Source organism: Physella acuta, unplaced genomic scaffold (assembly GCF_028476545.2).
Source record: "Physella acuta isolate Inbredline_101_S28 unplaced genomic scaffold, ASM2847654v3 ptg002016l, whole genome shotgun sequence".
NCBI classification, from domain to species: Eukaryota; Metazoa; Mollusca; class Gastropoda; family Physidae; genus Physella; species Physella acuta.
This window is the reverse complement of record NW_026733521.1, coordinates 19213-33733: the sequence shown is the minus strand read 5'-3', so window position 1 is coordinate 33733 and position 14521 is coordinate 19213. Positions and strand designations below refer to the sequence as shown.

General features: G+C 40.4%; 1 protein-coding gene across 4 annotated transcripts in view; it reads right to left on the bottom strand.

The window, feature by feature from the left end:
- LOC131931721 (zinc finger transcription factor lin-29) overlaps positions 1-14521 on the bottom strand; it is a 64527-nt gene that overhangs the window by 39087 nt on the left and 10919 nt on the right. For all 4 annotated transcript variants that reach the window (XM_059288542.1, XM_059288543.1, XM_059288544.1 and 1 more), the window contains exons 2-4: positions 12841-12892; positions 11081-11167; positions 413-454 (exon numbers count right to left, since the gene is read on the bottom strand). In XM_059288542.1, coding sequence (XP_059144525.1) covers positions 413-454; positions 11081-11167; positions 12841-12892 — 181 coding nt within the window. The remainder of the gene's footprint in view (positions 1-412; positions 455-11080; positions 11168-12840; positions 12893-14521) is intronic.

Genomic DNA, 14521 nt, shown 5'->3' with positions numbered 1-14521 from the left:
CCCATCCATCACCCACATCCGTCTACCCATCCGTCTACCCATCCGTCTACCCATCCGTCTACCCATCCGTCACCCACATCCGTCTACCCATCCATCACCCACATCCGTCTACCCATCCGTCTACCCATCCGTCTACCCATCCGTCACCCACATCCGTCTACCCAACCGTCACCCCCATCCGTCTGCCCATACGTCTACCCATTCGTCTGCCCATCCGTATACCCATCCTACACATCCGTCTGCTCATCCATCTGCCCATCCGTCTACCCATCCTACCCATCCGTCTGCCCATCCGTCTGCCCATCCGTTGCCCATCCGTCACCCCCATCCGTCTGCCCATCCGTCTATCCATCCGTCTATCCAACCTCCGCCTTATAGACGAGTGCCTGTATATATTGATGTGTTCACTTACCGTGCTCGTGTGGGTTATCCCCCTTTGTCCACTTGAAGTAACCTGAAGAAAAAAACACAGGTGTGATAATTAGGCCAATGCTAATCATTAGGTTCCGTGAAAACCCATCATTTGTGTAACACCCCACTATTCCATTGAAAACCCACCATTCATATAAATCACATGGACATTTAGATTAGTGTATCTGTGTAATGTGACACCTCTTAGCATATTCGTTGACATAGCGACATACACATACGTTCAACTTTCACACCACTATACACCAGCTTTCACACAACTACACACCAGCTTTCCCACAACTACACACCAGCTTTCCCACAACTACACACCAACTTTCACACAACTACACATCAGCTTTCACACAACTACACACCAGCTTTCCCACAACTACACACCAACTTTCATACAACTACACACCAGCTTTCCCACAACTACACACCAACTTTCATACAACTACACACCAGCTTTCCCACAACTACACATCAGCTTTCACACAACTACACATTGTTTAAAATGACACGGCTATAGCAGGGCCACATGGACACACTGAGCAGGACTTGAGACAGTTCGGCCTTGAACCACTTTGCGCCCCGACGCTGTGTTAAAACCGTTTGGATTATGACGTCATAGATCGATGACATTTCCAGATTAACCAGGTGGATACTGTCATTATTGCTGACCTTGGGTTTAGTTCCTCTGACCTCCCGTCAACCTTGACCCCAGCCCCCACCATACGTGCCAATGTTAGACATAAATTGATCAACTTACCACCTAATGTCCTTAAACCCCCCATAAACATCGCCGTCTTTCTCTTACTTTTTTAACCGCATCAAACTGACAAGGTAATTAGGACAGAGAAAAAAATTAATTAGGTAAAGAACAGGGTCTGGATGGGAAATGAAATCGTCTTCATTACATGACGTCACACTCTCAATTGTTGTTTTACAAGCAGCGAATCAGCGCTGGCGTTTCATTGCATCAACTCTTCATCGTAGGACGCTCTTTGTTTTCATTTCGCCTACGAGGCCAATTAAAACCATCTCAACTCTAACAATTGTATCCATACCCCGACCTTATCAACTTACCCATCATAACAGCCCCTCCACCCCCTCCCTATCATAACTCTCACCAAAACCCTTATTCCCAATTTACTTTCGCCTCAAAGCTCGAATCACAAACACCAACGTCGTCACACCTTTACTGTCCGTTGAGATTTTGTAACGCCACACCTTTACTGTCCGTTAAAATTTTGTAACGTCACACCTTTACTGTCCGTTGAGATTTTGTAACGTCACACCTTTACTGTCCGTTGAAATTTTGTCACGTCACACCTTTACTGTCCGTTAAAATTTTGTAACGTCACACCTTTACTGTCCGTTGAGATTTTGTAACGCCACACCTTTACTGTCCGTTAAAATTTTGTCACGTCACACCTTTACTGTCCGTTGAGATTTTGTAACGTCACACCTTTACTGTCCGTTGAAATTTTGTCACGTCACACCTTTACTGTCCGTTAAAATTTTGTAACGTCACACCTTTACTGTCCGTTAAAATTTTGTAACGTCACACCTTTACTGTCTGTTGAAATTTTGTAAAAACTCAACTCCGCTTTCCCTTTCATTTTCTTTTTAGATGAATTATCGTGCATGCATTCCTTTTTGAAACTAGATTTATAGTCAAAACTCTAACCTTTCTATAATCCGAGTGATCTATTTGCTAAAACTTACTTTAAAGAGCCAAACAAGAAGCTTGACGATGTATCGTTCATTGGGATAAAATATAACTGAGTCTATAAATACTAGGAGATGTGGGATAAAATAGAACTGAGTCTATAAATACTAGGATATGTGGGATAAAATAGAACTATAAATACTAGGATATGTGGGATAAAATAGAACTGAGTCTATAAATACTAGGATATGTTGGATAAAATAGAACTATAAATACTAGGAGAAGATGTGTGATAAAAGATGTGAAGACCGTAGCCGTTTACTACACGTCTGGCCACCGGCAGTGTTCTAGTAGAAATTATTACAACTAATCCAAGTGTAAACCAGTGGTACAAATCAGGATAGTTAACTACACTAGAGAAATTTTTTTTTAAACTAAAAAAAAACAAAACTTCTACCATTATATTTTTTTTTTAGAAATTCCTACCATCCTAAAACAATTTAGAAATTAATAAAAATATTTTTAAAATCCCGCCATCCTAAATATCTTGTTTAATTTCAATCGTTCTAAAAAAAAATATAATTTCACCCATCCTCAATATCTTGTTTAATTTCTATCATTCTAAAAAAATAATTTCAGCCCTCCTAAAATAAAAATGAAAATTTATATAATAAACCAAACTACTTGGAAGGTGTACCAAATGATATAAGCTAAAAAGTGTATCACTGTATAGAGTGTGAGAACCTCTACCCTATCACATAAAAGGTAGTGTACCAAATGATATAAGCTAAAAAGTGTGCCACTGTATAGAATGTGAGAACCTCTACCCTATCACATAAAAGGTCATCCCACAGCTCTCTACGTCCCCCTTATCCCGATCTATAAAAACACAAGGCTAAGAGAGACAAAAAATAACTTCCAACTGCACATTTCATTTCTTAGATGCATGTCCATGTTACAGGCATCATTCAAGCTTTTTCCTTTTTTTCCTTTTTTCCTTTTTTTTCTTTTTTTCCTTCCCTTTTTCTGGCTCCCGTTATTCACTCATTCTGTTTCCTCTTTTATTCGTCATCTTTTTCCCTCTTTCCCCCCCCCCCTCTCTCTCTCTCTTTCACTCCAAAGCTTTGCGCAATCGTGTTATTCCAGAAAAAAGTCTTACGTAACGTGAAGAATGGATAATGAAAAAAGGGATCTAGGGGTGGGTGGGCAAGGGGTCGTGTAATAGGGGGGTGGGGGTGCTTGATCCGCGTGGGAGAGAGAGGGGGAATAGCGTTCAGCATCCTTAATGATTTTAATGGACGAGCAGGTTGGATCAAGGGAGGGGAGGGGTGGGGTAGGGAGGGGTGGGGTGATGAGGAAAGTCAGGCTCACACTTGTGTCATCGTGTACGTTAAAAAGGGCCAATCATAAGCTCGCTGGTGGTAGGGAGGTCAGGGGTCGGGAGTCACCGGGGGGGGGGGGGGTGAACGAATTCATCGCGAGCCGGATTAATTAACAGATCCTTGGAAGGTACGCTAACTCGCTCAAGGTAAACCAATCAACATTTCGATACGGTTTAGCCGAAGATTAGGGGGGGGGGGGGGCATTAAAGGGAGGGGTGGTGGAGGAACGAGGGGTGGGGTGCTAGCTTGAAGACATGAAGAAACAATTTGTCAAATGAAATAAAAGTTTCGATAAAATAACAGGCTTGAGTTTAAAGGAAGGAACTAATCTTGGGTTATCTTTGATCGCTTGGCGGGGGGTCTTGATGCCCCTTAAAAATAAATAATTTAGGAAATAAAGCCTTTTTTAGCAGGGGTTGGGCTGGGGAGAGGGGGGGGGGGGGGGCTCAAATTGTTTTCTTTCAGTGTTCCCGTGTTTCTTGTCCATCTGATTTGACGTGTCCATTTGCCTCGGACACAAGCCAGAGAATTTTATGCAAGGTCAATGTGCCCAGAGGAAAAAGGGAGAGTTCTAGAAAAAAAAATTCCTTAAGAGAATGACGTCATGGGATAAGGGGAAGTAAATAATGATATAAAAATACATTTCTATTCCAATTTCCCATGATTTCTTCTTTATGTTCAACTTAGCGGCTTCCGTGGATATTTCATGTATTTCATATTCGTTATTTAGGATATATTCGTTATATAAGATATATTCGTTATATGGGATATATTCGTAATATGGGATATATTCGTAATATGGGATATATTCGTAATATGGGATATATTCGTTATAAAGTAAATAACGGGTCCCACGTGTTCACATATATTGTCTGTGTTAAATCAGATGGGTGGTATGATCTGATGACGTCAACGGTCAAAGTGTGAGTGGACCAAACTGATGACGTCAACGGTCAAAGTGTGAGTGGACCAAACTGATGACGTCAACGGTCAAAGTGTGAGTGGACCAAACTAATGACGTCAACGGTCAAAGTGTGAGTGGACCAAACTGATGACGTCAACGGTCAAAGTGTGAGTGGACCAAACTGATGACGTCAACGGTCAAAGTGTGAGTGGACCAAACTGATGGTGGAGGGGACGGTGGAGCACACTGTGTTGTACAAAGATTTCGACCAGCCCACTAAGTCCACGTAGTCTGGTACTAGCGGTTACTGATGGGTGTGTCAAGTAATGGGCGTGTCAAGTAATGGGCGGGTCAAGTAATGGGCGGGTCAAGTAATGGGCGTGTCAAGTAATGGGCGGGTCAAGTAATGGGCGGGTCAAGTAATGGGCGGGTCAAGTAATGGGCGGGTCAAGTAATGGGCGGGTCAAGTAATGGGCGGGTCAAGTAATGGGCGGGTCAAGTAAAGCAGGTTGATGGGCGGGTCAAACGAAATAAGACGCAGAAGTGGGATGTCACGTGGCGCCTCATCACGTGACATGAATGAGTTATTACAGGCCCAACATGGAATAGGAGTTATTCCCCCTGTTGAAAAAAATCCTTGATCAGTTGCCTCCCATCCTTTCCCCTCCCCCCCCCCCCCACCCATTCACCAATCTTCTTTTTTTTTTCTTCTTTTTTAATGTTATCCCTGTATTCTGCCCTCTGTGGCTCTATCGCTATAGTTTTAAACCTACCCCCACCACAACCTACCCCCACCACAACCTACCCCCACCACAACCTACCCCCACCACAACCTACCCCCACCACAACCTACCCCCACCACAGCCTACCCCCATCACAACCTACGCCCACCAGTTTCAACAGATCTGATTAGGTTGATATGAAGAATAAAAAAAAAGCTCTAACGTACACGTTAGCTACGGTGCGTAAAATCTAACGCCTCGACCAAACGTCTTCAGCGGCTACCACAGTTGGCTGCATTAATCAGATGACGTCACGACACATCCATCACGAGCTCCGCCGAGCTGCTTTCATCAACCTTATCATCAACCTTATCATCCGAGTAAATAATCGCACGATTCCCACCAATATGTCCCTCACAAGGCCAGGCTAGGGCGTTATAAATCACAGGCTGGGGGGGGGGAGATTTTTGGTGGCATCAATGTCAACTTTCAGTGGCCTCAAGGTCAAACTCTCGAGAGAGTGGACAGCGACCACCGTCCGTCTTAGGGTACACATACCTTAAAGGTAGATGTCTTTTAAGACAGGTGTCAAGACGTGCCTGTCTGAGACAGAACGTGGTCCCATATAGGACAGTTCTAGCAGTTATCTGTGATCTATTCCCTGAATGTTGACATTGTAGCCGTCTTCTCTAGTTGCCCGTGTACATGTGTCATTCACGGTGTTATACAATGAAGGTCACGGTGTTATACAATGAAGGTCACGGTGTTATACAATGAAGGTCACGGTGTTATACAATGAAGGTCACGGTGTTATACAATGAAGGTCACGGTGTTATACAATGAAGGTCACGGTGTTATACAATGAAGGTCAACGGATATTGTTTTATTAACTCTACCTTCACTGGGTCCAAGAGTTGTCTCCCTTGTACTCTTGTTAAAACACTCCAACCAATCCCGACACACTGACCATAACGCCAGCTCTAATAAATAATTCATCTCTAAAATTTTAACTTTTTTTTTTTTGGAGTGTATTCCACTTGTGAAATGTTTCGTTTTATGAAAGTAGGATTGGATCGTGAGTTGGCCAAACATCGTCAGTTGGCCAAATATCCTCAGTTGGCCAAACATCGTCAGTTGGCCACTTAGTTGGCCAAACATTGTTTTAGCGTTTTTGTGTAATACATGAATGTATTGAGACGAAAACGAGAGAGAGAATGGAATATTTGTGGCACCATTCCCTACCTGGTATATTTGTGGCACCATTCCCTACCTCCTATATTTGTGGCACCATTCCCTACCTCCTATATTTGTGGCACCATTCCCTACCTCCTATATTTGTGGCACCATTCCCTACCTCCTATATTTGTGGCACCATTCCCTACCTCCTATATTTGTGGCACCATTCCCTACCTCCTATATTTGTGGCACCATTCCCTACCTGGTATATTTGTGGCACCATTCCCTACCTCCTATATTTGTGGCACCATTCCCTACCTGGTATATTTGTGGCACCATTCCCTACCTGCTCTGTCCTTGTTACAACCCACCTTTAGTCAATTCACGGCATTATTTAATCAGCTAGTCATGTTTAATATGTAGAGGATAGTGTGACGCGTCGCCACAACATACAACATACATGCGCCGATGCTAGTAGTAGACTCTCCACATACAACATCCACGGACTGATGATACTAGTAGACACGTGTAAGCCCAACACACAACATCCAACACACAACATACAACATCCAACATCCCCTCATTTCTCTAGTTGTGACACACACGGACATGATGCGGCCAGTGCGTCAGACGATTCATTCATTAGTTTCCTATGTAACGACAACTTTAGTTGTGCGCGTTGCTTAGAGATGGACACCATTGCGGCAGAGGCGTAGCGAGGGGGGGGGGGGCGGGGGGGGGGGACATATGTCCCCGGGCGCCGACCTTAGGGGGGGGCGCCAAATTGACAGTTTGAGGGGGGTGCAAATGAAAAGTTCGAGGGGGGGTGCAAATCGAAAATTTGCTCCCGAGGGGGGCGCCAAATTGAAAGTATGTCCCCGGGCGCCGGGAAGGGTCGCTACGCCTCTGCATTGCGGCAGTGGGACAAGCTCTACTGCCCGTTATATGGCTGAAAATGTTTGGCTGATGTAATACCTAGCCTGCAGTGGACAGGAAAAAATAGAATCGTATCTAGCTAATTATCGTATCTAGCTAATTATCTTTTTATTTTAAATGACGAAAAATGTCACGCTGACCGCGGATATTTTAAAAATCCAGTTGAAAAAGTAACAAAAACTACAAAAACAAAACATTTCATAATCCATCTTTGTTCAAACCGTTAAAAAATGGCTAGAAATTTTAGCGAAGAACATCCGAAGCGTCATTCATCCACTACAGTAATCTTTGGTTTTTTTTTTTTTAAATAAAAAACTTTTTCCATGAAAATCTTGCAAATTAAAACATTAGCGAAATTTAAAAAACAGTGCGTGACGTAGGGCTGCATGGGAACCTTGAAGTTTTGAATTTTATTTAATGAAGCTTAGAGACGACACATACCGGATTCTTCTAGAATAGTCATCACATATTAACGAATTTTTGTCTCTACTTTTTTCTCGGTTAATTAATGCCAGTTAAATAATCAAATATACGGTTGCCAGTTAAATAATCAAATGTACGGTTGCCAGTTAAATAATCAAATGTACGGTTGCCAGTTAAATAATCAAATGTACGGTTGCCAGTTAAATAATCAAATGTACGGTTGCCAGTTAAATAATCAAATGTACGGTTGCCAGGTAAATAATCAAGTGTACTGTTGCCAGGTAAATAATCAAATCAACTATTATGACTGAACAATCACCCAACCAACAGATCTCCGCCATTTTTGTGGACCCGCCCACCTAACTGGTTTTTCACGATTGTCAACCACACAACTATAATCATGCCGGATCTAGATATCTAAACCACACAACTATAATCATGCCGGATCTAGATATCTAAACCACACAACTATAATCATGCCGGATCTAGATATCTAAACCACACAACTATAATCATGCCGGATCTAGATATCTAAACCACACAACTATAATCATGCCGGATCTAGATATCTAAACCACACAACTATAATCATGCCGGATCTAGATATCTAAACCACACAACTATAATCATGCCGGATCTAGAAATCTAAACCACACAACTATAATCACGCCGGATCTAGATATCTAAACCACACAACTATACTATAATCATGCCGGATCTAGATATCTAAACCACACAACTATACTATAATCATGCCGGATCTAGAAATCTAAACCACACAACTATAATCATGCCGGATCTAGAAATCTAAACCACACAACTATAATCATGCCGGATCTAGAAATCTAAACCACACAACTATAATCATGCCGGATCTAGAAATCTAAACCACACAACTATAATCATGCCGGATCTAGAAATCTAAACCACACAACTATAATCATGCCGGATCTAGATATCTAAACCACACAACTATAATCATGCCGGATCTAGAAATCTAAACCACACAACTATAATCATGCCGGATCTAGAAATCTAAACCACACAACTATAATCATGCCGGATCTAGAAATCTAAACCACACAACTATAATCATGCCGGATCTAGAAATCTAAACCACACAACTATAATCATGCCGGATCTAGAAATCTAAACCACACAACTATAATCATGCCGGATCTAGAAATCTAAACCACACAACTATAATCATGCCGGATCTAGAAATCTAAACCACACAACTATAATCATGCCGGATCTAGAAATCTAAACCACACAACTATAATCATGCCGGATCTAGAAATCTAAACCACACAACTATAATCATGCCGGATCTAGATATCTAAACCACACAACTATAATCATGCCGGATCTAGAAATCTAAACCACACAACTATAATCATGCCGGATCTAGAAATCTAAACCACACAACTATAATCATGCTGGATCTAGAAATCTAAACCACACAACTATAATCATGCCGGATCTAGAAATCTAAACCACACAACTATAATCATGCTGGATCTAGATATCTAAACCACACAACTATAATCATGCCGGATCTAGAAATCTAAACCACACAACTATAATCATGCCGGATCTAGATATCTAAACCACACAACTATAATCATGCCGGATCTAGATATCTAAACCACACAACTATAATCATGCCGGATCTAGATATCTAAACCACACAACTATAATCATGCCGGATCTAGATATCTAAACCACACAACTATAATCATGCTGGATCTAGAAATCTAAACCACACAACTATAATCATGCTGGATCTAGAAATCTAAACCACACAACTATAATCATGCTGGATCTAGAAATCTAAACCACACAACTATAATCATGCTGGATCTAGATATCTAAACCACACAACCATAATCATGCCGGATCTAGATATCTAAACCACACAACTATAATCATGCTGGATCTAGATATCTAAACCACACAACTATAATCATGCTGGATCTAGATATCTAAACCACACAACTATAATCATGCTGGATCTAGATATCTAAACCACACAACTATAATCATGTCGGATCTAGATATCTAAACCACACAACTATAATCATGCCGGATCTAGATATCTAAACCAGTATCTATTCTTAGATCGGGATGATTTGCATTGGTTCTAGGCTTGCGTTGGTAATGTCGCCACCTCCCCCCAACCTGTGATTCTCAGTGTTTCTAGACTTTTGTTGGTCACGTCCCCCCCCCCCGACTGATGATTTGCAGTGGTTCTTTTGTCATGTCCCCACCCTAGGTAACGTCCCTGACTGCCGTCTACACACCACCCCTTAGGTAGATATGCCGGCCATCATTCACGTGACGAGTCAAATGTTGATATCAGTATCACAGCAGCTTTTATTACTACCATATGCGTCAAATGTTGATATCAGTATCACAGCAGCTTTTATTACTACCATATGCGTCAAATGTTGATATCAGTATCACAGCAGCTTTTATTACTACCATATGCGTCAAATGTTGATATCAGTATCACAGCAGCTTTTATTACTACCATATGCGTCAAATGTTGATATCAGTATCACAGCAGCTTTTATTACTACCATATGCGTCAAATGTTGATATCAGTATCACAGCAGCTTTTATTACTACCATATGCGTCAAATGTTGATATCAGTATCACAGCAGCTTTTATTACTACCATATGCGTCAAATGTTGATATCAGTATCACAGCAGCTTTTATTACTACCATATGCGTCAAATGTTGATATCAGTATCACAGCAGCTTTTATTACTACCATATGCGTCAAATGTTGATATCAGTATCACAGCAGCTTTTATTACTACCATATGCGTCAAATGTTGATATCAGTATCACAGCAGCTTTTATTACTACCATATGCGTCAAATGTTGATATCAGTATCACAGCAGCTTTTATTACTACCATATGCGTCAAATGTTGATATCAGTATCACAGCAGCTTTTATTACTACCATATGCGTCAAATGTTGATATCAGTATCACAGCAGCTTTTATTACTACCATATGCGTCAAATGTTGATATCAGTATCACAGCAGCTTTTATTACTACCATATGCGTCAAATGTTGATATCAGTATCACAGCAGCTTTTATTACTACCATATGCGTCAAATGTTGATATCAGTATCACAGCAGCTTTTATTACTACCATATGCGTCAAATGTTGATATCAGTATCACAGCAGCTTTTATTACTACCATATGCGTCAAATGTTGATATCAGTATCACAGCAGCTTTTATTACTATCATATGCTCAGAAAAATGCCGTTATGAGCTAGGTCAGTATTGTCTTAAAGTCAGACAAATGCTACGACAAACGTCACAGAAATGCCGCAAGAAACGCTCCACCAAATGTCCCACCAAATATGCCCCAACAAATGCCCCACCAAATGCCCCCAGAAATGCCCCAGCACACAAAAGAAAAGAACTTACTAAGCGGGGATGTCTGGAAGCGCCGTGCGTGGTGGAAATGTGAGTCCTGGTCGTTGAGCCATTGACATCTGGAGGGCTGGTGGGGCTCTGTGGGGGGGGGGGGGGGGGGCATCAGTAGATTAGAATCTCATCATTTGATTACAACTTCATCAATAGATTTTAATTGTTAGACTATGTAATATCATCGTTAGATTACAACACAATCATTAGAGGTTTAATATACTCATTAGATTTTAATATAATATGTAGATTCTAATATAATCAGATTTCAATATAGTCAGCAGATTAGACTATATAATAATCATTTGATCATAATTTCATATTTGGTTATAATATAATCATTAGATTATTTTAAAATCAGTAGAATTTAATACAATAATTAGTTTTAATATATTTATTATTTTGTTTAAATTCCAACGTCAGATTAAGATACAATCAGTAGATTAAACTATAATTATAGGGCTTCAATTCTTTGAGGTAAACTATATTTAAGGTTTTAAAATATAATCATAAGGTATTAATATATTTCGGGTTAGATCTAGCTATTTTGTCAAATTTGGCCTCTAGCTTAAATCTATTTTGTCAAATTGGTTTCTAGCTTAGATCTAGCTATTTTATGTGGGCCTCTAGCTTAGCTCTAACTATTTTGTTATGTGGGCCTCTAGCTTAGATCTAGCTATTTTGTCAAAGTTAACCTCTAGCTTAGATCTAGCTATTTTGTTATGTGGGCCTCTAGCTTAGATCTAGCTATTTTGTCATGTGGGCCTCTAGCTTAAATCTGTCCTGTTTAAAAGTTTCTAATGTGTATCCTGTCTGACAATCGTCTGTCTACGGTTGTTGTGTAGTGCACATCTCTCAAAGGTCAGAGGTCAGCGTCAAAGGGCCTGTCTCACAGGTGACACCTGTGTGTGACGACATCAGCATGCGACAGACCCATAATGCACTGCGCATCTTGACGTCAGAGCCATGGGCGGCCAATGTAAGCCTGTATTCAGATGGATGATGGATGATGGATGGAGCGGTTTATCCATCGTGGCCAGACAACTTCGCCACACCTGGGTGTGTGCTGATTACTGCGGTGGGCCGAGTAACTCAACAGTTACTGCAGTTTTTTGAGTGATTTACTAATTACCACACCGATGATTAGTGCAGTTGTTTGAGTGATTTACTAATTACCACACCGATGATTAGTGCAGTTGTTTGAGTGATTTACTAATTACCACACCGATGATTAGTGCAGTTGTTTGAGTGATTTACTAATTACCACACCGATGATTAGTGCAGTTGTTTGAGTGATTTACTAATCACCACACCGATGATTAGTACAGTTGTTTGAGTGATTTACTAATTACCACACCGATGATTAGTGCAGTTGTTTGAGTGATTTACTAATTACCACACCGATGATTAGTGCAGTTGTTCGAGTGATTTACTAATCACCACACCATTGATTAGTGCGATGGACCGAATAATTGAGACAAGGTTCAGTACACAACAATAAAATTAAGCTGTCACTTCAGCTACTGCTGCACATCGACACAACTACATCTCTTAACAAACCACATTTTAAGTCAGATTAAACAATTGTACACCATTTAACGATCCTTATAACAAACCACATTTTAAGTCAGATTAAACAACTGTACATCTGACGGGACTTATGACAAACCATACATTTAACACCAGTTTCTATAACATGAAACAAATGTAAGAAATGTAAGAAATGTAAGAAATGTAACACATGTAACAAATGAACTGACCTGCAGCTGAAGCCGCCGCCCCGGGGGTGGTCATGTCACTGGCTCCTCCTTGCTGAAACAAGAGAAAAGTTTCTTGTTAGACCAAACATACAGGATAACATTGGGAAATTGGACTAAATATAGAGAGTATAACATTTGGACATTAGACCAGAGGATAACATTTGGACATTAGACCAGAGGATAACATTTGGACATTAGACCAGAGGATAACATTTGGACATTAGACCAGAGGATAACATTTGGACATTAGACCATGTGTAGGATAAAATTTAGACCATGTGTAGGATAAAATTTAGACCATGTGTAGGATAAAATTTAGACCATGTGCAGGATAAAATTTAGACCATGTGTAGGATAAAATTTAGACCATGTGTAGGATAAACTTTAGACCATGTGCAGGATAAAATTTAGACCATGTGTAGGATAAAATTTAGACCATGTGTAGGATAAAATTTAGACCATGTGTAGGATAACATTTAGACCATGTGTAGGATAAAATTTAGAACATGCGTAGGATAAAATTTAGAACATGCGTAGGATAAAATATAGACCATGTGTAGGATAAAATTTAGACATTAGAACATGTGTAGGATAAAATTTAGACCATGTGTAGGATAAAATTTAGAACATGCGTAGGATAAAATATAGACCATGTGTAGGATAAAATTTAAACATTAGACTATTCGAACTATTCACTTTTACAAATTTTCTATGTAAGTCTAATGTTCAGAATTCAAAGTTACGGTGCGGCCCTATTTAAAAAAAAATTATTGTATCCTTCAAGTCTAATGTTGACATTGTCAGGCACATTTACGATACTGTTTTGTAGTGAAAGGTCTGAGAGAAAATTGGACGAAGACATTATTCACTGGGTACAAGCTAAGCCCAACTACTGAGTTGTTAAAGGAATATTTATCACATTTTTATCTGGCCAACTAGGCCTAGCGTTTACTATTTATAACAATTTATGTGTGCCTACATTTTCATAGCCAGACGTAGCTTTTTACTTCTGCTGGCATTGTTTATAAAAATGATAAGTGTCACATCGTGTGTTCTAAAAACTAAAACTTCGTCTCCCATTTCCATCTACTCCGTTGTTTAGTTAGGGCCAGTGTGGCTCCTGTATTTAGAAAACTTGTGGTTAAGTAGGGCCAGTGTGGCTCCTGTATTTAGAAAACTTGTGGTTAAGTAGGGCCAGTGTGGCTCCTGTATTTAGAAAACTTGTGGTTAAGTAGAGCCAGTGTGGCTCCTGTATTTAGAAAACTTGTGGTTAAGTAGGGCCAGTGTGGCTCCTGTATTTAGAAAACTTGTGGTTAAGTAGAGCCAGTGTGGCTCCTGTATTTAGAAAACTTGTGGTTAAGTAGAGCCAGTGTGGCTCCTGTATTTAGAAAACTTGTGATTACATTAGGCCAGTGTGGCGCCTGTATTTAGAAAACTTGTGGTTAAGTAGGGCCATTGTGGCGCCTGTATTTAGAAAACTTGTGGTTAAGTAGGGCCAGTGTGGCGCCTGTATTTAGAAAACTTGTGGTTAAATAGAACCATTTTGGCGCCTGTATTTAGAAAACCTGTGATTACATTAGGCCAGTGTGGCGCCTGTATTTAGAAAACTTGTGGTTAAGTAGAGCCAGTGTGGCGCCTGTATTTAGAAAACTTGTGGTTAAATAGGGCCAGTGTGGCGCCT